The sequence below is a fragment of the Mustelus asterias genome, chromosome 8 (genome assembly GCF_964213995.1).
Source record: "Mustelus asterias chromosome 8, sMusAst1.hap1.1, whole genome shotgun sequence".
NCBI classification, from domain to species: domain Eukaryota; kingdom Metazoa; phylum Chordata; class Chondrichthyes; order Carcharhiniformes; family Triakidae; genus Mustelus; species Mustelus asterias.
The window spans coordinates 109608670-109635366 of record NC_135808.1 but is presented as its reverse complement, the minus strand read 5'-3'; the positions used below and the strand labels follow the sequence as shown (position 1 = coordinate 109635366).

General features: G+C 42.4%; 2 protein-coding genes across 3 annotated transcripts; one reads left to right on the top strand and one right to left on the bottom strand.

Moving 5' to 3' along the window:
• Positions 1-229: 229 nt before the first annotated feature.
• On the bottom strand, positions 230-5148 carry LOC144497437 (uncharacterized). 2 transcript variants are annotated; one of them, XM_078218707.1, is made up of 2 exons: positions 4769-5148; positions 230-1383 (listed from the first exon to the last, which is right to left on the bottom strand). In XM_078218707.1, the coding sequence occupies exons 1-2, from the start codon at positions 4935-4937 to the stop codon at positions 629-631; spliced, it is 924 nt and encodes a 307-aa protein (XP_078074833.1). In that variant the 5' UTR covers positions 4938-5148; the 3' UTR covers positions 230-628. The 2 variants fall into 2 exon arrangements, with proteins under 2 accessions (XP_078074833.1, XP_078074835.1); XM_078218709.1 differs by having other exon boundaries at positions 500-1383; positions 4874-5020.
• Positions 4936-25664, top strand: dph2 (diphthamide biosynthesis 2). Its single transcript, XM_078218706.1, has 7 exons — positions 4936-5352; positions 11842-12004; positions 12276-12388; positions 13650-13870; positions 14519-15232; positions 18049-18231; positions 22464-25664. Exons 2-7 carry the CDS (start codon positions 11852-11854, stop codon positions 22586-22588), a joined length of 1509 nt encoding a protein of 502 aa, XP_078074832.1. The 5' UTR covers positions 4936-5352; positions 11842-11851; the 3' UTR covers positions 22589-25664.
• Positions 25665-26697: the final 1033 nt, after the last annotated feature.

Genomic DNA, 26697 nt, shown 5'->3' with positions numbered 1-26697 from the left:
GATCAGAAACACGAATCCTAGTTAATTTTTACCTCCTCACTCTGGAAGATCAATTAGTAACATATCTGGAGGTAAATGTTATCCTGGATTCGGAAATGTGTGGGGAAATGTCAACTTGCCCTGGAATTAAAGCCAGGAGAGTAAGTAACCAAATCTCTAAATACAATGACCATGTTAAAATCATAAAGAAACGGCGTTAAGCATTTAGGTTCAGTTCAGCTTTGAGTCAACAGGATTTGAATTATATTTATTATTCATACAATAGATTTGCACTTTAAAGCACAATGTCAGCACTGAAATAGACATTTCCTTTATTTGATATTAATTAACTATGCATATGTGTTAGAGTGAAGCTATTTTATGCTGTTTAGAAAAACAATTCTATTATAGGCCGCACCAGATGCGGAATAGATAACAAAACTATTAGATTATAAACTGAAATTTGGAGACAGTAGTTTTGATAGGATCTGAAAGTGATTCCAAGCAGATTATTTAGAGTGTGAAAATAGTGGAATCTTGAAATGGTGCAGAATTTCTTAGAATAATAATAGAATTGACAGGTTAAACACATCTGAATACTGCCAGATGGAGGGGGCATATAGAATCTGAAAAAAAACAGAGAGAACTTTCACAAAGAGACAGTGTCAGGGACAGAATAGACATTGGCTTTCTGGGTATCTGAGTTTGGTTCGGACAACACAGGTGCCTTACAGCGCTCCTGTCTGATGGTTGAAGCTTCATGCTTTTCCACTTTTAAATCAGATAATCTAGTTGAAATAGAGTCTGAACACTCCTTGTGTTCTGAAGAACTAAACGGACTATTTACATCTGGACAGGCATTGACAGATTGCCGTTTGTCACGTTCCACCACACGTTTTTCATCCAGAAAAAGAGAGTTTGGAAAGACTTGCTGCTGGGATTTCTTAGTATTTAAGGAAGACTTACACTTGGCTTGTTCATTATGATTAACCTGACCATATAGGGAACTGGCTTCACCAGTGGCGACATACACAGGTGGTTTGGGAAAAGGCTTGTTTCCAACGTGCATGCTATTACAGTCACCTGCTTCACGATTAAGCACACTTGGTTCCTCCATTATCTTCTTGTATCTCACTGGTAATATGGTGCGGGTTTTCCAAATCTTTCTTTTCTTGCATTCCTCACTGGCTGAGCAATACATTCTAGTTTTAATAGATAGATCACTGTTGTTCTTAATCCAGTGCAATAATGGATGATACACTTTCCCCCCAAATTTCATGGCATTCACCCATTCTGTTATCTCCTTTTTCCGGTTTCTGGTCTTCCGCAAGTGAAACAGGCAACAGGTAACAGTTGCCAATATCATACAAGCTCCAAAGGCGATGAAAAAGGGACAAACCCAGTCTAAAAATAAAATAAATATTTTTATTTTTACATATATCCATGACATATAAAAATGAGTTAAAATTTGACTTATTTTTGTCTACAATGCTATGGAGAAATGCAATCAGTATGTCCTGAATTACTGTCTTTAGCATTACTCAGGCTCTCAGTGAATTAAGAGGTCAATTTCTCTCATTATTTATTAATTTCTGAATGTTAATTTCAAGCAACCAGACCTTACATTTATATAGCATCTTAACATAGTCAAATATCCCAATGTGCTTCACAGAAGAGTCATCAAACAACACCTAACACTGAGCCACATAAAGAGATATGAGGACAGATGACCAAAATCTTGGTCAATTAGGTTTTAAGGAGGAGAGGGAGGTTGAGAGGCAAAGAGGCTTTGAGAAAAAATTCCAGAACTTCAGGCTAGGAAGCTGAAGGCGTGGCCCGAATGGTGGATTAAAATTGGGGACATGCAAGGGGCCAGAACTAGAAGAGTGCAGAGATCTCAAAGGAATGTAAGCCTGGGTGAGTTTTGGAGTATAAAAGCCTTGGATATAAAAATCAGGGTGAGAAGTTTAAAGTCAAAGGGCCCCTGGACTGGGAGCAAATGCAGGCCAGCAGGCACAATGTTTATTTATTAATCACAAGTAGGCTTACATTAATACTGCAATGAAGTTACTGTGGAAATCCCCTAATCACCATACTCCAGCACCTGTTTGGGTACACTGAGGGAGAATTTAGCATGGCCAATGCACCTAACCAGCACGTCTTTCGGACTATGGGAGGAAACCGGAGCACCCGGAGGAAACTCACGCAGACACAGGGAGAATGTGCAAACTCCACACAGTCACCTAAGCCGGGAATCGAACCGGAGTCCCTGGCGTTGTGAGACAGCAGTGCTAACCACTGTGCCAACCTGGTGTAGCACTCGGTGCAAGTTCGGACATGGGAGCAGAGTTTTGGATGAGTTCAATTTTACCAAGTGTGCAAATTGAGAGACCAGTTAGAGCAATGGAGTAATAAAGTCTAGGGGTAATTATGGTCCCTGAGGAGTCAGGAGGTTAGTTATTCAGCATTGAATTCCTAGCCTCTGACCTGCTCTTGTAGTCACAGTCTTTATATGACTCGGCCAATTAAGTTTCTGGCCAATGGTGACCTCAGGATATTGATGGTGGGGGATTCAACGATGGTAACCGAATTCCAAGGAGAGGTGTTAAATTCTCCCTTGTTGGATCTGGCTTTGAGCTTACACTTCTTCATTCACATGTGGCCTTCATATATCCTCTGGAGAAGTTCTCTATGCATTGTTTTGGGTATGATTATTCTGGCTGACAGAACACCATCTTCTAGTGAGATGTCATCTCTGATAGACCAGAACTGCCAATTTGCTGGCTGTGTTTGCTGTATCTCATCAGGCCAAGACTGATCACTTGCTGCGAGAGCATCTGTAACTCTTCGCCTATGCTGGTCTCATCTTTAATTTGACTGAGTTTTGGTTATCTTGCATTCACCAAGTGATGGATCTTTATACCCAGAACTTTTAGATATTTCTCCTGACGCAACAACTGAGAGAGGCCGTTTGTGAACACCATCGTTTTGGCTTGTATTTTAAAGTGAAATCATAACTCTGAAGCAGCAAGATTAATCTCTGCAGTCTTGCTGAAGCTGTACACAGATTTTTCATGTAGATCTGCTCCAGTGGACAATGATCTTTATCAATAGAGATAAGTGCAGAATTTCTCACATCCTTATGCAACTGCTAAAAGCTCTCTCTGTTGGGATATCCAACCTCAACTAAGGTTGCAGATGCTATTGGCTTTTGCCTTTGTACCAAGGCTGCTCCCGGTCCTTTTGTAGAAGCATTCATTTGCAGAGTGACAAATTTATTTCTGTTGTAAGGAGACAAACTTGTCTCCTGGCATATTACCTTTTTGGGTTTATTGAAAGTCCTGTCATGTGACTCTGACCACTGGTACTCTATATATTCTTTCACCAGCTCCAGCAGGTTTGCTATGTGGTCTGACATGCAAGATATGAAAGAACTCACGTAATGGCCAAGGAAACTCCTCAACTGTTTCCTGTCTCTTCCATCCCAGAGATACCTGTGACTTTTTCAGGAAATCAGATGTGAACACTACTCTGAAGAACTGACATTCTGTCGCCCTCACAATACATTTACCTGGGTTTAGTCTGATCCCAGCTTTTCTGGTTCTCTCCATTGGTTTCATGTAGATGGTAGTCATGATCTTTTCCATCTCCACCATAGATCTGGATATCATCAGCTTTGTTGACTGCTCTTTTATATCCTCTATATGTTTTGTCTATTTTCTGGTGACACACATCCTGGCTCACTTTAAAGCTACAAGACAGACACAGGAACTGATATTGACCAAAAGGTGCGTTGAATGTTGTCAATAGTGAAGATTTCTTATTAAGCTTCTTTTTTCCGCAGCCATTTCTGGCATCGAGCTTGCTGAAAACTTTTGCCCCTGTCAATGCTGTCGTGATCTCTTCTATTGTTGAAGAAGGTAGTGATTCCTCTTTATTACTTGACGAAGATCTTTGGGATCCAGATAAATTCTTAGCTGTCTATTTAGCTGCTTTCTTACCATGATTGAATTTATCCAATCTGCAGGCTCTGTGACTCTGGCAATTACTTAATTTTTTTTCCATCTCTTGGTGCTCGCTTTCAATCTTTCCTTTTAGGTCTATTGGTACTTTATGTGGGGGATAAATCACTGGCTTCTCCCCTGGATCAATGATACTCAAAATCTTCAAAGCAACTCATCAAAACATTCTGTATACAGTTGTACTAAATCTTCCATGATTCTAATTGCAGGGTGTTTTTCAATGTGTACACTTCATTCAACACACAATGCTGTTTCCTCCATTTCATGGTTTACTGAGACAAGCTGCAGATTTTTACTTCTTCTGACGAAGGGTCATCTAAACTCAAAACGTTGGCTCTATTCTCTTCCCACAGATGCTGTCAGACCTGCAGAGATTTTCCAGCATTTTCTGTTTTGTTGCAGATCTTTAGAACTGCTTAATCAGGTCCATCGATTACAGTGGCACGGAACATAACATGTGGTTATGGGGATAGGGCATGAGTGGGATTGTTGTCAGTGCAGGCTCGATGAGCCAAATGACCTCCTTCTGCCCTGTAGGGATTCTATGACTGAAAGCCTGGGATTCACTCCCTGGACCTCTCCACTTCTCACTGCTTGAAACCTAATTCTCTGATTCGGGCTTTTATTGAACACCCTGACAATATTCCTGGAGTGTCAAGAGTTTGTGTGGCAATGCTGCCACTGTGAACTGCCTTTCAAGGCACAATTTGAATATAAATTGTTGCTGTTTCTATTGATCCAAAACCCTAATGGCATTACATACTTACTATTTGGTATTATCATCCACCCTGGGGTATATTTCCAGCTGCAGCTATGAGTTGTTTGCACTGAGTCTGAGTCTTGAGTCTGATCATCTTCAACTTGGAACGCACTTGTATGGGTGACGTCACCGATCCTTGTGACGTAGCCGATACCCATCTGACGTAAACTCCTCATCTGCGCATGCGCCGTCCTGGCCGCTCGGATCGCGCGGCTCGGCCTCCACCGGTAAATCTATCGCCAATTTCTTTCCCATCCTAATTGAAAGATCCAAACCCGGGGGGGAGGGGGCAGTAATACACGGCTGGAAAATAATTATCAATAAAGACAAGATCATACTGAACGTAACTCTCCGGTTAATGGCTTCGTTCGTGCGCGGGGCGCTCCCGAGGAGAGCTCGGTCTTGATTGGCGGAAGGCGGGTGGAGCTGAGGTGGGATTGGTGAGATTATTAACCAATCCCGTCCTGACAAAGGTTTTCCCCCCTTCGGATTGGTTGTTGCTTAAGGATTGGTTGTTGCTGATTGGCGGAGGACCGAGACGCCGCTGATTGGTCAAGGACCGAGAGGGCGCTGATGGCAGCGAGGAGTTGGGTGAGTGAGTGAGACGGGATTGATGGGGGAGAGAGTGTGTTTCATGTGCACAGGATTTATATGTAAACCACTGGGTGCTCCTGACATTAAGGATCATACGCGGGCTCTTATTTTTCTGATGTCGGTGCCTGCCTCGTGATTGGCACCTCGAGCTGGTGCAGAATGCGTACAAGGAGGCCATTCAGCCCGTCCAGCGTATCTGAACTTGACTCTCTGAATGAGCAACGAACACAGTACCGTTCTCCCTCAAACACTGCAGGCTGATTCCCCCTTTGAATACTTTAATCGAACCTGCCTTCGCCACACTCTCAGGCAGCACATTCCAGCCCTTTCCAAACAAGCTCTGAGGAAGGGTCATCCTGACTGGAGATGTTGGCTCGATTCTCTCTCCACAGATGTTGTCAGACCAGCTGAGATTTTTCAGCATTGTCTATTTTTGTTTCAGATTCCAGCATCCGCAGTATTTTGCCTTTATCCTCCAAGCATTTGTACACTTAGCTGGCAGGGAAGAGCTACTTTGATAGTCTACTGTGGTATTCAGTCATGTGCATTATGGGCCAGGTTCCTTAGAATCCTGTGGTGCATTGAATAAATAACAGCATGAATTTGACTTCAGTTTCTATCCAGTCTTTGTGAATAGCAGCGGAGTAGCCTCTTTATGTGGTTAGATTGAATGGTTGACCTGGCAATGTTTTAAAGGCAGTAAGAGTTTGAACAACACCAGGTTAAAGTCCAACAGGTTTATTTGGTAGCAAATGCCATTAGCTTTCGGGGCACTGCTCCTTCGTCAGATGGAGTGGAAATCTGCTCTCAAACGGCACAGAGACACAAAATCAAATTACAGAATACTGATTAGAATGTGAAGCTCTACAGCCAACCAGGTATTAAAGATACAGACAATGTGAGTGGAGGGAGCATTAAGCACAGGTTAAAGAGATGTGTATTGTCTCCAGACAGGACAGCCAGTGAGATTCTGCAACTTCAGGAAGCAAGCTGTGGGGGTTACTGATAGTGTGACATAAACCCAACATCCCGGTTTAGGCCGTCCTCGTGTATGCAGAACTTGGCTAACAGTTTCTGCTCAGCGACTCTGCGCTATCGTGTGTCGTGAAGAGAACGCTTACCCGAAGGTCAGAGGCTGAATGCCCGTGACCGCTGATGTGCTCCCCCACAGGAAGAGAACAGTCTTGCCTGGTGATTGTTGAGCGGTGTTCATTCACCCGTTGTCATAGCGTCTGCATGGTTTCCCCAATGTACCATGCCACGGGACATCCTTTCCTGCAGCCTATCAGGTAGACAACGTTGGCCGAGTTGCAAGAGTAGGTACCGTGTACCTGGTAGGTGGTGTTCTCACGTGAGATGATGGCATCCGTGTCGATGATCCGGCACGTCTTGCAGAGATTGCTGTGGCAAGGTTGTGTGGTGTCGTGGTCACTGTTCTCTTGAAGGCTGGGTAGTTTGCTGCGGACAATGTTCTGTGTGAGGTTGTGCGGTTGTTTGAAGGCAAGAAGTGGGGCTGTGGGGATGGCCTTGGCGAGATGTTCGTCTTCATCAATGACATGTTGAAGGCTCCGGATGCCGTAGCTTCTCCACTCCGGGGAAGTACTGGACGACGAAGGGTACTCTGTCCACCGTGTTCCGTGTTTGTCTTCTGAGGAGGTCAGAGCGGTTTTTCACTGTGGCGCGTCGGAACTGTCGGATCAATGAGTCGAACGCCATATCCTGTTCTTATGAGGGCATCTTTCAGCGTTTGGAGGTGTCTGTTGCGATCCTCCTCATCTGAGCAGATCCTGTGTATACAGAGGGCTTGTCCGTCGGGGATGGCTTCTTTAACGTGTTTAGGGTGGAAGCTGGAGAAGTGGAGCATCGTGAGGTTATTCGTGGGCTGCGATACAGTGAGGTGCTGAGGTGGCCGTCCTTAATGGAGATCCGTGTGTCCAAGAATGCAACCGATTCCGGAGAGTAGTCCATGGTGAGTCTGATGGTGGGATGGAACCTGTTGATGTCATCATATAGTTGTTTCAGTGATTGTTTACCATGATGCCAAAGGAAGAAAATGTCATCGATGTATCTAGTCTATAGCATCGGTTGAAGGTCCTGTGCGGTGAAGAAGTCTTGTTCGAACCTGTGCATGAAGGTGTTGGCATATTGAGGTGCGAATTTGGTCCCCATGGCTGTTCCGTGTGTCTGGATGAAGAACCGGTTGTTGAAGGTGAAGACATTGTGGTCCAGGATGAAGCGGATGAGTTGTAAAATTGTATCTGGAAACTGGCAGTTGTCGGCGTTGAGTACTGAGGCCGTTGCAGCAATGCCATCATCGTGGGGGATGCTGGTGTAGAGTGCCGAGACATCCATTGTGACGAGGAGTGCTCCTGGTTCAACTGCTCCATGTGCGTTGAGTTTCTGTAGGAAATCCGTAGTGTCGTGACAGAATGTTTTAAAGGGGCAGAGCAAAATTGAGAAACTGAATTTCAAGTCTAGATAACTGACAGCGTAGTTGTCAATGGTAAGATAAACAAGTTGGGGATGTACAAGAGTTAGAGTCATAGAGGTTTACAGCATGGAAACAGGCCCTTCGGCCCAACTTGTCAATGCCGCCCTTTTTTTTAACACCGCTAAGCTAATCCCAATTGCCCGCATTGGGCCCATATCCCTCTATACCCATCGTACCCATGTAACTATCTAAATGCTTTTTAAAAGACAAAATTGTACCTGCCTCTACTACTACCTACCTCTGGCAGCTTGTTCCAGACACTCTCCACTCTTTGTGTGAAAAAATTGCCCCTCTGGACACTTTTGTGTATCTCCCCTCTCACCTTAAACCTATGCCCTCTAGTTTTAGACTCCCCTACCTTTGGGAGTTGAAAAGAGAAGGAGCCTCTCATTGTAGTTTTAAAGTTTAAAAGTTTATTTATTAGTGTTGCCAGTAGGCTTACATTAAAACTGCAATGAAGTTACTGTGAAAATCCCCCAGTTGACACAATCCGACGCCTGTTCGGGTATACTGAGGGAGAATTTAGTATTGCCAATGCACTGCACCTAACCAGCATTCCTTTCGGACTGTGGGAGGAAACCGGAGGAAATCGACACAGTTATGGGGAGAAGACTTCACACAGTCAGTGACCTAAGCCAGGAATAGAACCAAGGTCCCTAGTGCTGTGAAACAGCAGTGCTAAGCACCGTGTTGCCCCACTAAATTGCCTGTTACACTACTTCAATAGACAGTCTTTTGATGTGTGGATGGGGCTACATATGGACCATCCAGGTTAAAGATGGTAAGTTTCCTATCTTGAAGGATTTAAAGTTTATTTATTAGTGTCACAAGTAGGCTTACACTGCAATGAAGTTACTGTGTAAATTCTCTAGTTGTCACACTCTGGTGTCTGTACACTGAGCGAGAATTTAGCGTGGCCAACGCACCTAACCAGCACGTCTTTTGGACTGTGGAAGGAAACCCATGTAGACACGGGGAGAATGTGCAGCTAACCACTGTGCCACCATGCTGCCCTTGGCAGGATGTTAGTAAACCAGCGTTTTTGCAATAAAACTCATGGTAACTTTTATCGCAAACAAGTGATCACTTCCAAGTTTTTCAGATGATATCAAATTCTCCAGTTGCCGTGGTGTGATTTGATTTGCTGTGTTTTCTAGAATGTTCCTCTAGGTTTGTGGATAATTAGTCTGGCAACATAAACCTATGCCAAAAGACCCATAACCCTATTGGTGATGCTGGCCAATCTGCTTGGATGCTCATTTAACTGTATCCATAAGTTCCTCTCCCTACCATCTAGCCTGCATCTGGATCCTCTTTCTAGTGTCACAGTGCTCATCTTGACTAAAAGATATCCCTGTGAAATGTCGCAGAACTCCCTACTACTGCCCCCACAGTGAGACTGTTGGACTGCTGTTTGGAAGAAGTGCTGCTGTCTTGTGATTTCAAAGTATTTTGATTGGTAGTGAAAATTGTGTGAGAGATATGATTGTCTGAGGTCATTTTTGTTTTCATTCCATGTAGAAATGATTGTAGAACTAATTTACATACTTCAAATGTAAAGCCGATGGAGAAACTTAACCTGCAAGTAGTGACTTATTGTGACTATTGAAACTGTAAGGAGTCTGCTACCAAATGCAAAGTATGATGCACTTTGGCCATAAAAATTATAATCCTTTCATGACACCACCACCATTACATTTACTTTTTGACTTTTAACTGTTCTACTGTATTCGAACTTGACACTAGTAACATCCCAGAAATAACCGTAAATCAGGAAATGGAAGTGAGGGAGGAACTCAGGAAAATTACAGTCACCAGGGAAGTGATATTGTGCAAATTATTGAGTCCTGCTCGACTTCACCCTAAGATCTTAAAAGGCTAATAAGATAGTTGATGCACTGGTTTTAATTTTCCAAAATTCCCTAGATTTGGGGAAGGTTCCGTTAGACTGGAAGATGGTTAATTAACTCCTTTATTCAAAAAGGGAGGGAGACAAAAAGCAGGAAACTACAGACCAGTGAGTGGGCAAAACTTTGGCAAATGGAGTATAATGTGGAGAAATGTGTAATTGTCCATTTTGACAGGAAGAATAAAACAGAAGTTTATTATCTAAATGGTGGGAGATTGCAGAGCTCTGAGATGCAGAGGGATCTGGGTGTCCTAGAACATGAATCACAGGTTCAGCGAGTAATTAGGAAAGATAATGGAATGTTATTGTTTATTGTTCGGGGAATTGAATAGGGAGTATTTGAGTAGGGAGTAGGGAGGTTATGCTTCAGTTGTACAGTGCATTGGTGAGAACGCATCTGGAGTATTGTGTACAGTATTGGTCTCATTTAAGGAAGGATGTAAATACATTAGAAGCAGTTCAGAGAAAGTTTACCAGACTAATACCAGGAATGGGCGGGTTATCTTATGAGGAAAGATTGGGGAGTTTAGGTTTGTATTCACTAGAGTTTAGAAGAATAAGGGGCAACTTGATCAAAACATTTCCTGAGGGGTATTGACAGGGTGAATGTGGAGACGATGTTCCCTCTTGTCAGGGAATTTAGAGCTAGGGATCACTATTTAAGACAGTGATGAGGAGAAATTGTTTCTTTGAGGGCCGTGAATCTCTGGCACTCTTCCTCAATAGGCAGTGGAAGCAGAGCCTTTAAATATGTTTTAAGGCAGAGCTAGATAGATTCTTGATTTAACAAGGGGGCAAAAAAGTTAGCAGGGATAGGCAGGAATGTGGGGTTGGAGTTACAATCAGATCAGCCATGATCTTATTGAAAGGTGGAGCAGGCTTGATGGGCCAAGTGACCTACTCCTGCTCCAAATTTGTATGTTTGCACTCTGTACCTGGTCTTGAATGAAATATAGGGAGCATGTTTGAAATATTTTGCATTTCACTGCCGCTAGAGAGCACTTTAGCTTTAGAATACATTTAGGTTGATGGTTATCTTGAGTTGAATCCCATTTATTACATTAGTGAACAGAGTTTGAAAGAAGCATGCAACAGAATACTGGCTTTTTTTACTTTGTTATTATGATGCGTTTTGAATTTTTTTTTTCTGTTTTTATCTCTTTTCCCTTTGAAGCAAAGGTACTTTTTATTCCAGATAATATTCAAAAAGCTTCACAATTCAGGATTGTTCATGGGTCAACACTTTAAGGCTTACTTTAAAGGTTTGGTTAACCATGCTAATTGGCTGAAATATCCACTGACTGGGAGTTTTTCTTTATTCTTTGCACTCGGTGGGTAATTAGGAAAAGTAGTAATAATAATAGACCAACCAAAAACAGAGTGTTAACATGGGACATCATCAGCTAATTCTGAACCAATCTTCTATCATGCTGGCTGTAATAACTTTTAAAACATAAAAACAAAATGAAAGGCAACTGAGAAAATGGTGCCGATATTGAAGTAGAATCCCTACAGTGCAGAAGGAGGCCATTCGACCCATCGTGTCTGTGCTGGTTCTGTGACAGAACATCCCACCTATGCCCTATCCCCAGAACCCCATGTATTTACCCCGCTAATCTCCTTAAACTATACATCTCGAGACAATAAGGGGTAATTTAGCATGGCCAAATCCACATAATCGGCACATTTTTGGACTGTGGGAGGAAACCCATTCAGACACGGAGAGAAAATGTAAACTCCACACAGACGGTCACCCTTGGCCGTAATCAAAGCTGGGTCCCTGGCGCTGTGAGGCAGCAGTGCTAACTACTGTGCCATCCAATACCTCCCTTTGTAACACAGAATTAAATGACATTCTAATAAGTTTCCATTTTCATTAATTTACCAATAATCTGTTCAATAACCAGATTGTTAGTAGGGGAGAAAAAATGGATAATGCTGAAAGCAAGTCTGAATGTGTATACAACTGTCCACAGATACTGATAAGCTGATGCTGTGTTTTCTATGAAGTCTGGGACCTATTGAGGTAAACTATTTAACAATGGGAAACTTGCTAAATGTTATTAACATTTTTTTTCCTTTGTAGGTGGATCGTCATGACTACAGCATTCAGTGATGATGGCTCTAAGGCAATTCAGCGGTCCACATGTATTCTTGAAAATACCAGCAGAACCAGCTTTAAGGAGACTGATGTTGTGTATGAAATTGAGAAGACCTGCAGCTTCATCACAGATCATGGCTTTAAGAAGGTTTGTATTGCTTGACACTAACTAAATTCATTCCCTCTTTTTGTTTGAGAGACTTTAACTCTGACACTCCTAGAAGTAAGGACTCAGAGCAGGAGCCTGATTGTAGGCAGCGATATGTATTCTCCTATAATCCAGTGCAAAGGAAGTAAGCTCCAAAAGCAATCAACCTGTTCTTCGGAGGGCTATTGGTGTGCCGTTCCTAATGGCTGTTACATAGCAGGCATTTGCTGATATCTGGGAGCAGACTGAAAATAATTCTCAATCCCCACAGGTGGCTCTCCAGTTTCCTGATGAACTTCTCATCGATGCCTCTGCCATTACATCAAAACTGGAGAAAAACACCACTGCCAAACTTTTCATATTGGGTGACACATCGTATGGCAGGTATGAATTAATTTGACATTAGCTGCTTGTTACAATGTGTTTCTGAACAATGAACATTAAGCTTCAGTGGGTTTCTTTCTTTGAGGGATAAATTGTGAATGCATCTATCAAGATAAATTATTAATGGGTCTATTGGACTCAAACCTTCATTGTAAATGCGAATGTCTCTTCAGTGCAAAATGTACTTTTACTGCAAGAGATGATGTATTAGACTAAGTATTGGGTTGCTGGTGGCTACTGTAGAAATGAGGTAATATGAGCAGTTGGGCATACTGATCTTTTCACCTTTTTAGAAGGTTGGGTTGAATCCAGCCTGAACTGACTGAGATGGAGAGTGTTAGGGGGGATACCCTCTCTAATTTAATGTTTTGATTCACAATTAAGATATTGGACATTGTCGATGCAGTTTCCATTTGGGCAAATGCCAGCAGCTAAATATCGAAAAGCAAAAAAAGGTGGCAGTGTTGTATTTTAATCTTAATATTCCACCGAGCAATCGGGTATGGGCTCTTGACCATAATTCACCACCTATAAATACGCAGCATCAACTACGCAGTTTGGAGAAATAGAGACTAGAAGTTAGGGACATTTTAAAAATGAAAGAAGAAATATAAAGTGAGTTACCTGAAGCTTTTGGTAGTCAGAGAATACTGTGTACATAAGTTCATAAGATATAGGAGCAGAATTAGGCCATTTGGCCCATCGAGTTTGCTCCGCCATGAGGAAATCTGAAGAAGTAGAGAATCTTATCAGAATTCATTTTTTTATCCTTTCATGGCTAACCAGAGTTCAAAGCAAAGGACAGGTATTAAGACTGATTATTGATGCAAATTTGCATTGCATGTTCATACTTTGTGTCAAAATACAATATCTTTACCTCTTGGAATGGGGGAATAGTGGCAAGGCAGTATTTATTGTCCATTCCTAGTTAACCCAAGAGCATTAAGAGTCAACCACTTAATGTGAAGCTGAATTTGTGTGTTGACTGAACTGGATGCAATTGGCAGGTTTCCTACTCTGAACGACATTAGTTATGTTTTTCACAATGTTGCAGCAGTTTTCATGGCCAGTACAACTTGCAAATTACCAGATTTATTGAATCACAATTTTCCGCAGTGGGATTTTAACTAGTGACTTCAGTTACCGGTCCAGTTATCACCACTAGCTACTGTACCTGTAAATAATTTTTCTTCGTGGTGTGCAGTTCATAGTCAGAGACCTATTCCAAAACCTCCCTGAAAATCTCTTGTCCGTTGTGTAGCTGCTGTGTGGATGAAGTAGCTGCTGAGCACCTTGAAGCTGACAGCATAGTACATTATGGAAGGGCATGCCTCAGTCCTTCCAGAAGACTCCCGGTGATGTACGTGTTTGGACAAAAACCAGTGGATGTGCATCAGTGTGTTGCCTCCTTCCGAGCTCTGTATCCAGACAAGTGTACGCGTGTTATAATCCTGTGTGATGTCATCTACTCGTATGTGCTTGGTAAGAGCTTTTCCTCTTTAATCCATTCCCTCTTTTAATACTGTACACGTTTTGTTTCTTGCACTGTTCAGTTGGAAAAGAGACTTTCTCACAATGAGGACCATTCTTCCGGACTTGTTTGTATATCCCAGTCTTTGGTATTGTCAGTATTGAATCCACTGTGCTAAACTGGAGGTTATGAGCTGTCCAGGAAGAAATTCATAATGCAGAACCCCACTATGAGAATTAAAAAATGAAATGTTTATTGTAGAAACTGAAATCGTTTTCACAGTGATTACTTTAAAAAGATGGGATTGTACTTTTACTTTCTCCTCTTTCTCCTTGTTGCTCCTTCTACATGTGTGGGCTGCAAGGACTAATAGGCCTTTGGTTCCTTCCCAACCCCATTGCACCTCTTTGCTTCAAATAACTCAGTTGATCCTATTTGCCAACAGATCAGCCAGAATGATTGAGATGGGGAATTGATAAAACTAGGTAGGATGTAGTTGGGTAGGAACACTATCTTCACGATCCTAATCCCAAAATTACATCTGTTTGAAAAGGTATATACACTGGATCTGTACAAATGCATATGTTTTCCACCTCTGCTTTTATATAACTATCCATTATGACGCCCTTTCTAAGGCATTTGTTTGATCCTTTTATTAGAAGAGCTACAGCAACTTCTTCACCAAGATTATGAGAACCTTGTCGTTTCAACGATTTGCAGCGGCCAAAATGAAGCAACTGATCCATGTGGGGCTGATGGCTTCCTTGGTGGAGGTGATGTTGATTCCTGTTCTACCGTCAAATCCTGCAGCCATTCGTGCAATCAAGTTATTTCTAAGTTTGGCCGGCATTTCACCATCAGTGCCAATAGTGACGTGAAAGACTACAGCATGTTCTATGTTGGACAGGAGAGTCTGACGCTGACCAACTTTATGATGACATGGAATCAGTGTTCCTTTTGCTCCTTTGATCCAGTGAAAGGGGTCGGGAGACGTGAAACCCTGAATGTTAACAGGGCTTTAATGAAGCGATACTACATGATTGAAAGAGCCAAGGATGCTCAAGTTGTAGGGATTTTAGTGGGGACTCTTGGTGTCGCTGACTATCTTTCTACTATTGGACATCTTAAATCAATTGTCAAGCAGGCTGGCAAAAAAAGCTACACCTTTGTAATGGGTAAACTGAATGCTGCTAAGCTAGCTAATTTCATGGAGGTGGATATATATGTACTTGTAGCCTGTCCAGAAAACTCTCTGCTGGATTCCAGTGAATTCTATAGACCGGTTATAACACCATTCGAGATGGAGGTTGCTTGCAATCAAGCAAGGGAATGGACAGGAGAGTACATTACTGACTTCAGGGACCTGCTTCCAGGTGCGTAAATCTACATAACTTCATGGATGCATGTAAACATTGGTGAAGTGTGTATAATTGGAACTTGTAATTTTCAATTAAAACAAATTGATGTAGCCATGATTTTATCCCCTCATTTCCTCTCATCTTTATCCTCAGTCCTCCTCTGCCCGGTCCCACAGTGAGTTTTACATTTTTTATTATTCGTTCAAGGGATATGGGCGTCACTCGCAAGGCCAGCATTGATTGCCCATCCCTAATTACCCTGGAACTAAGTGGCTTGCTGGACCATTTCAGAGGGCATTTAAGTGGCTACGGTAAACATTGGTCCTTTATGGGATGAGAAGGGGGATTTAATGACGGGAAATGAGGAAATAGCCGAGGCATTGAATAGGTATTTTGTGTTGGTCTTCACGGTGGAAGACACACATAATATGCCAAAAATTGATGTCTAGAAAACTATGGCAGGTGAGGACTTAGAAACGATCATTATCACTAAAGAAGCAGTGTTAGGTAAAATAATGGGGTTAAAGGTAGACAAGTCTCCTGGTCCTGATGGAATGCATCCCAGGGTACTAAAAGAGATGGCAGGGGAAATAGCAAATGCACTCGTGGTAATTTAACAAAATTCGCTGGACTCTGGGGCAGTTACAGTAGATTGGAAAACAGCAAATGTGATGCCGCTGTTTAAAAGGAGGTCGACAAAAGGCGGGTAACTATAGGCCGGTTAGCTTAACTTCTGTAGTGGGGAAAATGCTTGAATCTATGATCAAGGAAGAAATACCAAGACATCTGGATAGAAGTTGTCCCATTGGCAAGACACAGCATGGGTTCATGAAAGGCAGGTCATGTTTAACTAATTTAGTGGAATTCTTTGAGGACATTATGAGCGCAGCGGACAGTGGGCAACCGGTGGATGTGGTGTATTTGAATTTGCAGAAGGCATTCGACAAGGTGCCGCATAAAAGGCTGCTGCGTAAGATAAAGGTACACAGCATTACGGGTAATGTATTAGCATGGATAGAGGATTGGTTAAAGCAGAGTGGGAATAAATGGGTGTTTTTCTGGTTGGCGATCAGTGGTGTGTCTCAGGGATCAGTGTTGGGACCGCAATTGTTTACAATTTACATCGATGATTTCGAGTTGGGGATCAAGTATAGTGTATCAAAGTTTGCAGATGACACTAAGATGAATGGTAGAGCAAAATGTGCAGAGGACACAATGTCTGCAAAGGGATATAGATAGTTTAAGTGGACAAGGGTCGGCAGATGGAGTACAATGTTGGTAAATGTGAGGTCCCACATTGGTAGGAATAACAGCAAAATGGACTATTATTTAAATGGTAAGCAATTGCAGCATGCTGCTGTGCAGAGGGACCTGGGTGTCCTTGTGCATGAATCACAAAAAGTTGGTTTGCAGGTGCAGCAGGTAATTAAGAAGGCAAATAGAATTTTGTCCTTCGTTGATGGAGGTTACAAACAGGAAGGTAATGGTGCAGCTCTATAGGATGCTGGTGAGGCAACACCTGCAGTACTGTGTACAGTTTTGGTCTTACCTGAGAGAGGATGTACTGGCACTAGAGGGAATGCAGAGGAGATTCACTAGGTTGATTCTGGAGTTGAGAGTGTTGGCTTATGAGGAGAGACTGAGTAGACTGGGGCTATACTCATTGGAATTTAGAAGAATGAGGGGGGATCTTATAGAAATATATACGATTATGAAGGGAATAGATAAGATGGAAACAGAGAGTTTGTTTCCACTGGTGGTGAAATGAGAACTGGGGACATAGCCTCAAAATAAGGGGGAGCAGATTTAGGACTGAGTTGAGGAGGAACTTCTTCACACAAAGCGTTGTGAATTCCCTGCCCAGTGAAGCAGTTGAGGCTACCTCGTTGAATGTTTTTAAGGCAAAGATAGATTTTTGAACAGTTAAAGAATTCAGGGTTACGGTGAGCGGGCGGGGAAGTGGAGCTGAGTCCACGAAAAGATTAGCCATGATCTTATTGAATGGCGGAGCAGGCTCGAGGGACCAAATGGCCTACTCCTGCGTCAGCCACATTGCTACATGGACTCGAATGTAGGCCGGACCAGGTAAGCATGGCAGATTTCATTTTGTGCCCTTGAGTTTCGATCACACTTCATGAGATCAGGCAGGCAGATAATTTGCTTCCATGCCTTTGCCACTTCTGTAACAAAGGTGGGACATGAATATATCTCGTCTTGTCCCTTTTAATCTCACTAACTGTCCTGGCTGGAGACAATACATATCTCTTTAACCTGTGCTTAACCCTCTCTCCATTCACATTGTCTGTACCTTTAAGACTTGATTACCCGTAAAGACTCGCATTCCAACCATTATTTTGTAAATTGAGTTTTGTGTCTTTATATGCCCTGTTTGTGAACAGAACTCCCACTCACCTGATGAAGGAGCAGCACTCTGAAAGCTAGTGGCTTGTGCTACCAAATAAACCTGTTGGACTTTAACCTGGTGACTTCTTACTGTGCTTACCCCAGTCCAACGCCGGCATCTCCACATCATGATTTCCTAAAGCACATGAGTTTTTACAACAATCGGCAACAGTTTCATGGTCATCATTAGACTTTTTTGTTCCAGATTTTTATTGAATTCAAATTTCACCATCTGCCTTGATGGTCCCCAGAGCATTATCCTGGGTCTCTGGGTTGCTAGTCCAGTGACAATACCACTACGCCACCGCCTCCCCTTTGTAATCCATACTGCTGTAAATAACTATCAAATCTTGCATGCATGATAGATTGCAATTAACTAATATAATCCTGCTTGTATATCACAATGGTTTTTCTGTCCTACTTCATAGGTGCTTGCTGCCATGTTGAATTTCCAGATGAGACCTTCAATGGTGAGGAGACTGATGTCTCTCTAGTAACTGGAGCCCTGCGAACAACACACTTGGCAAAATCAGACTGGCAGAACAAAGAATCGAGCACATCTCTGATCCACAGGAATGACGCTTTGGCAATTACCCAGTCACATTCGGCAGGTATAAATCCTAATTAAGTTAAATTTGAAAGATCGAATATCAACATCAGTATTTGGAGGGGGAGAAGACCTTTTTTTTGGCTTCTTCATTTTGTGCCCTTGAGTTTCGATCACACTTCACAAGAGATCAGGCAGGCAGATAATTTGCTTCCATGCCTTTGCCACTGCTGTAACAAAGGTGGGACATGAAGATATCTCATCTTGTCCCTTTTAATTACGGAGTGGCATCTGACAGTCATGTCACATATGGGGAAACCCACACACTCAGCTGCACTGATCAACAACCCAAGACCATTTGTTCTATGTGGTTTCCATATAATGGCCACTTGGCCAAATTGAGAGGGAACCATGGTACCAGTAAAATGATTATGAAACTACTTCAGGGTTTTATGGGGGAAGGACAATTTGGAGTAATTACAGGCAGGCATTAGTTACGTTTGTCCATCATTAACTCGAATTCAGTGAACAAAGAAGTTTATTTCACTATTTAACATCTCTAGGTTTTGGAGTCGCACAAAGAAGTTATGCTGAATTTGTTAAAACTTAAAACCAAAGGTTTCTGTGCAAATTTGAAATGGGATTGTGTTCACTTAGCTTTTATTTGCTACCCTGAATGATGTGTTGCTACAGTGAAAACAAATCACATCAAGTAAAGGATTTAAAAAAAATACCATAAAGTACTGCTGGGATCTAAATATCTTGGCATAGAGTAATGGAAAAAGCGGGCTTGTTCACTTTTTATTGCATTAGTTGGGGAAAATGAAGATAATCGAGAGCATGTTTTGTTCACAAGTAATTAAGGAAAAGCAACATTGTCTGTTAATGATTAGAGTTGCACATGATTGTTCACCTTTTCTATGTTGCAATTGTCTTCCAATATCTAACCAACATTCCCAAGTCAGGCATTTCACAAATTTACTTATCCCAATACTGTATCTTGATTTCAGACCTCACAGATATAATTCCGATAATACTGATCGCTGCACTTGTTAAAAATTCTACACAAACCATGCATGTAGCCCTTCCATTTGGAACTGGATTGAAATTGACTAAATATACTTTTCATTGATGATTACAGTTGGCAAAGAGAAAAGCAACTAATACTTTGAGCCTAACCAGAGTTGAATGTTGTGTTCCAGTGCTATTATTTCTATTATTGAAACTTTGTATAAAAGGCAGCAGAGTAGTATCCATCCAGAAATCAGCCATATTTCTTTTAACGTGGGAATTGGACTGTGTCCCGATTTTCGTAACTGCAACAAAATAGAGTCTCCACCTCCACCCATACTCTGCTCCCCCCATCACCCACTGCATTTCATGATGTGTTCTGTTATGTAAAATAGAATGTTTCCTGCTTTGTGCTTTTTGAAGAAAACTGTGCTGTTCAGTGAAATTTTGATTCCAATTATGACCTAAGTTACAAGCAGTAGTTTCCATGAAAATGCTGAACATGGTGAAACTCCTTTGATTTCACTGCCATTTCGCAAACTTGGATTTTGAAATGCTCAGCTGGGTGTTAAAATCAGTGACTTGTTTTCAGTTGGCTTATCTTTTTGTATTTCCTTTAGAAAATGCAAAGTTACAAAACCAAGCTGTATCCACACCAAAAATATGCACAGTGTAAAGAAAATCAGAGAGATCACAATTTTCAGCCAGATTAGTTTGAATGATTTAATCTTGCTGTAAAGCAGAATTGGCATTGCAATAAATTGTGTCTTTTAATTGTTTGCTGATTGGAGATATACCATCCAGTTACAAAAGCACATTAAAAAATAAGGGCCCTATTTTATCATTTTGATTCTAAGTGCTGGGTGGTCTTGAAACTGGGAGTGTTTAAGATCCGACTTTTAGACCCGTTCTCAGGCGTCCCCATACACACTCGGCCTGAAAAAATATCAATGATTCTGAATCGTGCTGTAGAAGCCTTGGGCAGGGCTTAACGCACTCAATCCTGCAGCTCCGATCGGCACCTCCAACTGCACATGTGCAGAAAAAAAAATAGAATGTGGCTCCCCTGCCACATCGCTCCCAGGCCAGATAATGCCTCCCCCGGCCCCCACAGACATTGGCCCACCCCAACATTACTGACCCCCTTTTTCCCCCCCCCACCCACTTGCCACCCAGACCGATCGTGGCCCTCTCCCCCTCTTTTCCCCCCCCCACTGATCCCAAGCAGAAAACCGTCAGACACTCGGCACTTACATCCTCACTACCTGGAGCGCCCGAATCGGACTTTTGTAGAGTGTGTCTCATTTGCGCCGAATCTGGATGGGCGAATGTGGTGATAAAGGTTGAGCCTACAGCCCATTAAGTCAATTTAAATGCATGCAAATGCAAGTTTTCGTGCCCGAAAATGGGCGCAACTTGATGGTAAAATCGGGCCCTAAGTGGCAGCGTGCATATAATTTCCCTCCCTCTGAAAGTCTGTGATATTTGTTAGTTATGGTTTATTAAGTTCTCTACTATCTATTGCAAGTATATACCACAGTCACAATTTGAGCTGTTCCTCATGTGGAGCAAGTGTCCACATCTTTTTTGGTCTTCCTTGAATGGTTGGGCGTGTCCAGATATTCCATGGAAGGTTGAAACCTGAGTCTGGTCAGTTATCCGATTGCAATTGGTAATGTTTGCAATCATAGAGGTTTACAGCATGGAAACAGGCCCTTCGGCCCAACTTGCCTATGCCGCCGCCCAGTTTTTACCACTAAGCTAGTCCCAATTCCCGCATTCGGCCCATATCCCTCTATACCTATCTTACCCATGTAACTATCTAAATGCTTTTTAAAAGACAAAATTGTACCCACCTCTACTGCTACCTCTGGCAGCTCATTCCAGACATTCAACACCCTCTGAGTGAAAAGAATTGCCCCTCTGGACCCTTTTGTATCTCCCCCTCTCACCTTAAACCTATGTCCTCTAGTTTTCGACACCCCTACCTTTGGGAAAAGATGTTGACTACCTTATCTGTGCCCTTCATTATTTTATAAACCTCTATAAGATCACCCCTAAGCCTCCTACGCTTCAGGGAAAAAATCCCAGTCTATCCAGCCTCCCCTTATAACTAGGAGCTGGGCTGTTGTCAGTTGTTGGGTGCAAAGTGTGTTCCAGTGTGGCTATGAGATTTCGGATAAATGCATGTTTTTTTTTGCGTTCCTATATCAGTGGGTTAATGTGAGAGTGAATCTCATACAGAAACTGGTGAGTACCACTTGGGGCAGCAGAGCCAACAACATTGTACACTGCTCCAACTCGCCCATGTCTACTCAACAGAGTACTGTTCATCAACCCGGCAGAAAGCTGCCACACAAACGTGGTAGATATTCATCTCTGGGAAATTGAGGATTATTTCTGGAATGTTGAGACTAACACAGCTTGAGTGGGTTCCTGTGTTAGCACAGATCTTCCTGATGTCTGCAGAGACAATGTCCTCAAAGAACACCACTGACTGACAGCAAGTGAAACACTTCCACTGACGCAGGACATCTATCCCAAATGACCAAATATTCATATGTAAACCAGCCACTGAATGTCAGCAAGCTATTTAGGACAATGCGGTGCATGCTATCTATTGAGTTGGATGATCAGCCATGATTGTAATGAATGGCGGAGCAGGCTCGAAGGGCCAAATGACATCTTCCTGCTCCTATCTTCTATGTTTCTATGTTACGATAACCACTCTCGCTCAGCCAGGCGGGTAACACTGACATAAATGCTCTCTTCCTGAGCTGTAATTTCTATGTTTGCTCTATATAATGCATGTCTCTTTCCAACAGAATTTGCTTAATGCCAATTATATAATCCATGCTAATTGTGGTCCACATACTGTCCTGTCTCATCACAGAAAGGGTTAAATCTTGGTCCTTCCAAGTCTGCTTGATCTAATATAGTATTAACTAAACCATCTTTCTGAACAGTTTTGAACTTTAAGAGAATAACATATTGAGTATTATTGGAATTTACGACTTGTCATCTGAGTAGCTAAAATAACCACTGCCCCAGCCATCTTAGCCCCTTCATTAGATTACAGTGTATAGCTCAGCCCCATGCATAGATGATTCTAACTGTAATCAGCTGAACTGCTGGATTTAATTTTTCCCTTAATCATCACTTGGGTACATGTCCACACACATTCTATAAATGTGAATCCTTCATGGTTTGTTAGTCACTCTCAATATGCCTTATGCTGTCTTCCTCCATCTGTGGCGCTGACACAAAAAATTACTTATTTTACAGCCTCGTTCTTAGCAACTAGAAGCTGGCAGGGATTGGAGCAGAAACTAGGAGAGACTTCCGTGTCAAAAGCAGTGGAAGGGCGAAAGGGGATTGCGATTGCCTACGAGGGTGAGGACACGCATTGAAGGAACTGAGATTGCCATGTTATCAATTGTGTGAGCTTTGGGCTGAAATTGAAGCTAAAGGATAATAAATGGACTGACGAGATGTATTAAAGATGTTCATATTTTAAAACTGTCTTGTGACTTTCCTTTACATCTCTTTATAAATGGCCTAATAATTTTAGGCTCCACATTTGAATTTTTTATGCATAGCAATTTACTACTGCTGGCTGTCTGATAGTTTGTGTGTTGCTGGACAGCCCGTTGCCTTGTGATTAAGTCAGCTCATGAACTATGAGAAAGCTCAGCATTTTCTGAACCCTGAATTGTTCTGCTACCTTTCAAGAAATTATTCAACCTAAGCATTTGAAGATGATACAGCTGAGCAAGGAATTCATTAATATTCCACTAAAGATGGACAAACATGCCCAACCGTGGTATAATTTGTTATTGCTATGTCATTCATCAAAAGGAAAGGTTGAAAGAAGGTACAGTGTGAAGATCAACCATGCTGGGTTTTATAATGGAAAGAAAAGCTTTGATTTCTAATAAGACCATAAGCTACTTTCTGACCTGCACTATTGTCACACATTTAGAAACAGTGATAGCAAATTGGGTTTGTACAGTGCTCTGAATACAGAAAAATGCCTACGGTGCTTTAAAGGAGGAAAAGAGCAAACATTGGAGTATTTCATGTTTGGGGAAAGCTTTTGAGGGTGTGGAGAGCTTTCTGAAATGGGTGAAGTGTAGACTGAACCATGGAATATCTTTAGTGCAGAAGGAGGCCATTTGGCCCATCAAGACTGCACCGACAACAATCCCACCCAGCCCCTATCCCCATCATCCCGCTAATCTCTCTAACCTACACATCCTGGGACACTAAGGGGCAATTTAGCATAGCCAATACACCTAACCCGCACATCTGTGGACTGTGGGAGAAAACCGGAGCACCCGGAGGAAACCCATGCAGACACAGGGAGAATGTGCAAACTCCACACAGACAGTGACCCAAGCCAGGAATCGAGGAGCTGTGAGGCAGCAGTGCTAACCACTGTGCCACCGTGCTGAGAGTTATGCCGCAATAGATTGAATAGAGGGAGTTAGATTGCACAGCAGGATGGAGGCAAAGGGATATGGATGTGGCAAAAAATGAGGTGTGGCTAAGGAGATATTTGTAGACCAAGGGACCCCAGTGGAGGTCAGCAGCAAATGATGATGGGTAGGTTGTGGTTTAAATACTTGAAGTTTGTAGATAGAGGCATTAAGAAACTGATAAGGATAATGGGAAAATTGAGCCTAGAGATGGTTATGGCATGGATAAGGGTTCTGGTGACAGTGGAAATGAATTAGCTCCACATCTCCAACTTGTGTGTGGAGGTGAAAGTACATGGTCTTGTTAGGATATGGATTTGAAGCTTAGCTGAGTGAAAGCCATCTGGGTTGAATCAGTCAACTTACAACCTACGGGTAATGAAGGTTTTTTTATTCTTGAGATGTGAGTGTTACTGACCAGGTGAGAATTTGTTGCATATCCCTAATTACCCGTGAGAAGCTGATGGTGAGCTGCTGCCATGAACTGCTGCAGTCCATCTGGTGCAGGTATACCCACAGTGCTGTTAAGAATGGAGTTCCAGTTTTGTTGATCCAGGATGACATGACTGGGAAGGGAGTTTGCAGATGATGATGTTCCCATGTGTACTACATGGCAGAGGTGTTTGGTTTGGAAGATGCTGTTGAAGAAGACTTTTTAAATTGCTGGAGTGCATCTTGTATATGGTATACACTGCTGACATTGTGTACTGATGTCTGAGGGAATATTTAAGGTGATGACTGGGATGTCAATAAAACAGGCCCTCTGGTGTCAAGCTTTGAGTGCTATTTGGAGCTGCACTCATTCAGGCAAGTGGAGAGTTTTCCATCATGCATGTCTTGTAGATGTTGCACAGGCTATTGACTTTATGGTGCAGTTTTGGCAGGAACTGAAAATTAACATTAAGATCTTCCCAATGCGCAGTTGTAGGCTTACACATGCCTTAATGACAGCGAGGAGATGTTTGTACGATTGAAGGCACAGCAGGATAATCGAAGCAGAATTAACATCCTTTCAGGTTGCGGGCAGGGTTGCAACTGAGGGTGAACAAAACAAGTTAACACGCAGGTTACTTCCTGTTAATATTGAAAAGATTTTACTTCTAAAGGGACCTCCACCCTCACTGCTTTTGGTGCCTGACTGCATTTTCCTGGGGTGCAGGGACAGAGACCTAGTTTAGGATTTAGGGTGGGTTCGGAGTAGGAGGTCTGCTTCTGGCTCGTTTTCTGCTGCTGGTGGGAGAAGGAAATCTTACTGCAATTCAAAGGCTGCTTGGAAGGGCCAAACGCAGCAATTCAATTAGAATGTAAAGGCCATGGCTGGTGTGAGAACCCAATGATAGAGCAATATAAGAGAGTCTTTGCATTAACCCACTGTTGACCTCACTGTCTCATTTGTTTTAAAAGTTTGCATTTATATAGTGCTTTTGATGATTACCAAATGTTTCAGCACTTCATAACCATTGATGTATTTCTGAAGTGTCATTGTTGCAGGAAAACAAGGAGACAAACTCTTAAAGATCAAGAAATTTGTCTAAAATCATGCTCTTTGAAAAAGAAAGTATAGATTGACAGTCGATTGATAAACCTCAGCAGTGGCTTATTTAATCTCTAATATTTTGCAAAGAGCTCAGACCTGTTAAAGCAGCTAAAATGCAAAGTTTTTAAAAGATTGCCTGTTATCTGGATATAATTGTGGCCCCATATTCTGTTAGTGCCTAATGAGCCTTCCTGTAAAAGGCAGTGACTGCAGAACTTGGGCATCAAAGCTGTTGGAAACTGAACGTGGAGAGGAGACCTCATTGCAATAATTCATTTGTATTAACCTGTTAGATCAATGCATTTTTTTAATGCCAAAATGAACTATGTCTGATAAATAACACAAGTACTCAGTGCTATTTATAAATACATTTCTGCACATCTGTTTGTAAGTATTTGATTTTTACCCTTGCAATTATCAATGTATTACTGTTTCTCTGAATTGTAACTAATTATGATCATTATCCATCGTATTTTTGTGTTTTCTTTGAATTTGTTTGTGTGTATCTGTTTTGTTTTTGAATATATTTGCTTGTTTCTCTCATTTCAAATTCCTGCTCACTCCTGTGAGACAAGAGGGCCTGCATCCCATTCACTTACAAAAGCGAGGTATTGCAGATGCTGGGAATCTGAAATAAAAACTGAAAATGCTGGAAAAATCAGGTCTGGAGAGAGAAACTGAGTTAATGTTTCCCGTCCATATGACCCTCCTGGAGATGGCTAAGCTGGAGCCAGTATGAGAAACACTGGCGTGGAACCCGAACTGCAGCCCATGGGCACCACCTGTAGGTCCCAGCACCGTCACCGAGACAGCCATCTGGAAATGCTGAGCCAGAGCACTGGTCAGGCAGAGTGATGTGCTTGAACATGCACACTTCCGTTACCCCTGTAGTCGGCTTTACAAAGGCTAGGCACATGCTTAAGCTGACTGATGCAACTCATCAGGGTTATGTGTTAAAAGTTCAGAGATTTCAGTGCTACCTAATGACCATGCAAGTGAGGCTTAATTTTACTTCAAACATAGATTGTTCCCAGTGTTAAGTTCATTTGCGTTGACATGCCAACAGGGTGCCTTGGTGTGCTTTGTTGCCATCTGGTGGCAGAGGTTCCTCCATGGAGGGATCCTCCCCTGCTACATTGGGAACCTTGGGTGGAGGGTAGTGCATGCATCAGTCCCATACAACCATAAACTCGCTGGTTCACAGGCTCCCAAGAAACCTGCCGTTGTTGTGGTATTGTGGAGTCCATGTATATGTTAATTGTCTTACACTGCGCTCCTTTTTTTTGTTCTTTGAAAAATCTTTAATGTTTTGTTTATACTTCAACCCCATACTCCTGATCTACGGGCACCCAGTGTGGAGGGAGGGTGGAAAGAGTAGGACCTCTTGTGCATCTGGGCCTGGCCAAACTTGCCATCAACAGGCCCAGGCAGCGAGCGACCTGACTGCCCCTCTGCCACAGCTACATTCATGGCCAGGTGTCCCCCGGCACCATTGAGGCCTTCC

What these genes read in the sequence shown, in the direction of transcription:
- LOC144497437 (XM_078218707.1), bottom strand. Translation starts at nt 4,937, where the DNA reads ATGAGGAGTTTACGTCAGATGGGTATCGGCTACGTCACAAGGATCGGT. An exon ending in GTGGATGATAATACCAAATA is followed by an intron (nt 1,384 to 4,768) that starts GTAAGTATGTAA and finishes TTTTATTTTTAG; the next exon opens with ACTGGGTTTGTCCCTTTTTC.
- dph2 (XM_078218706.1), top strand. Translation starts at nt 11,852, where the DNA reads ATGACTACAGCATTCAGTGATGATGGCTCTAAGGCAATTCAGCGGTCC. An exon ending in GGTGACACATCGTATGGCAG is followed by an intron (nt 12,389 to 13,649) that starts GTATGAATTAAT and finishes TCCGTTGTGTAG; the next exon opens with CTGCTGTGTGGATGAAGTAG. An exon ending in TACCCAGTCACATTCGGCAG is followed by an intron (nt 18,232 to 22,463) that starts GTATAAATCCTA and finishes CTTATTTTACAG; the next exon opens with CCTCGTTCTTAGCAACTAGA.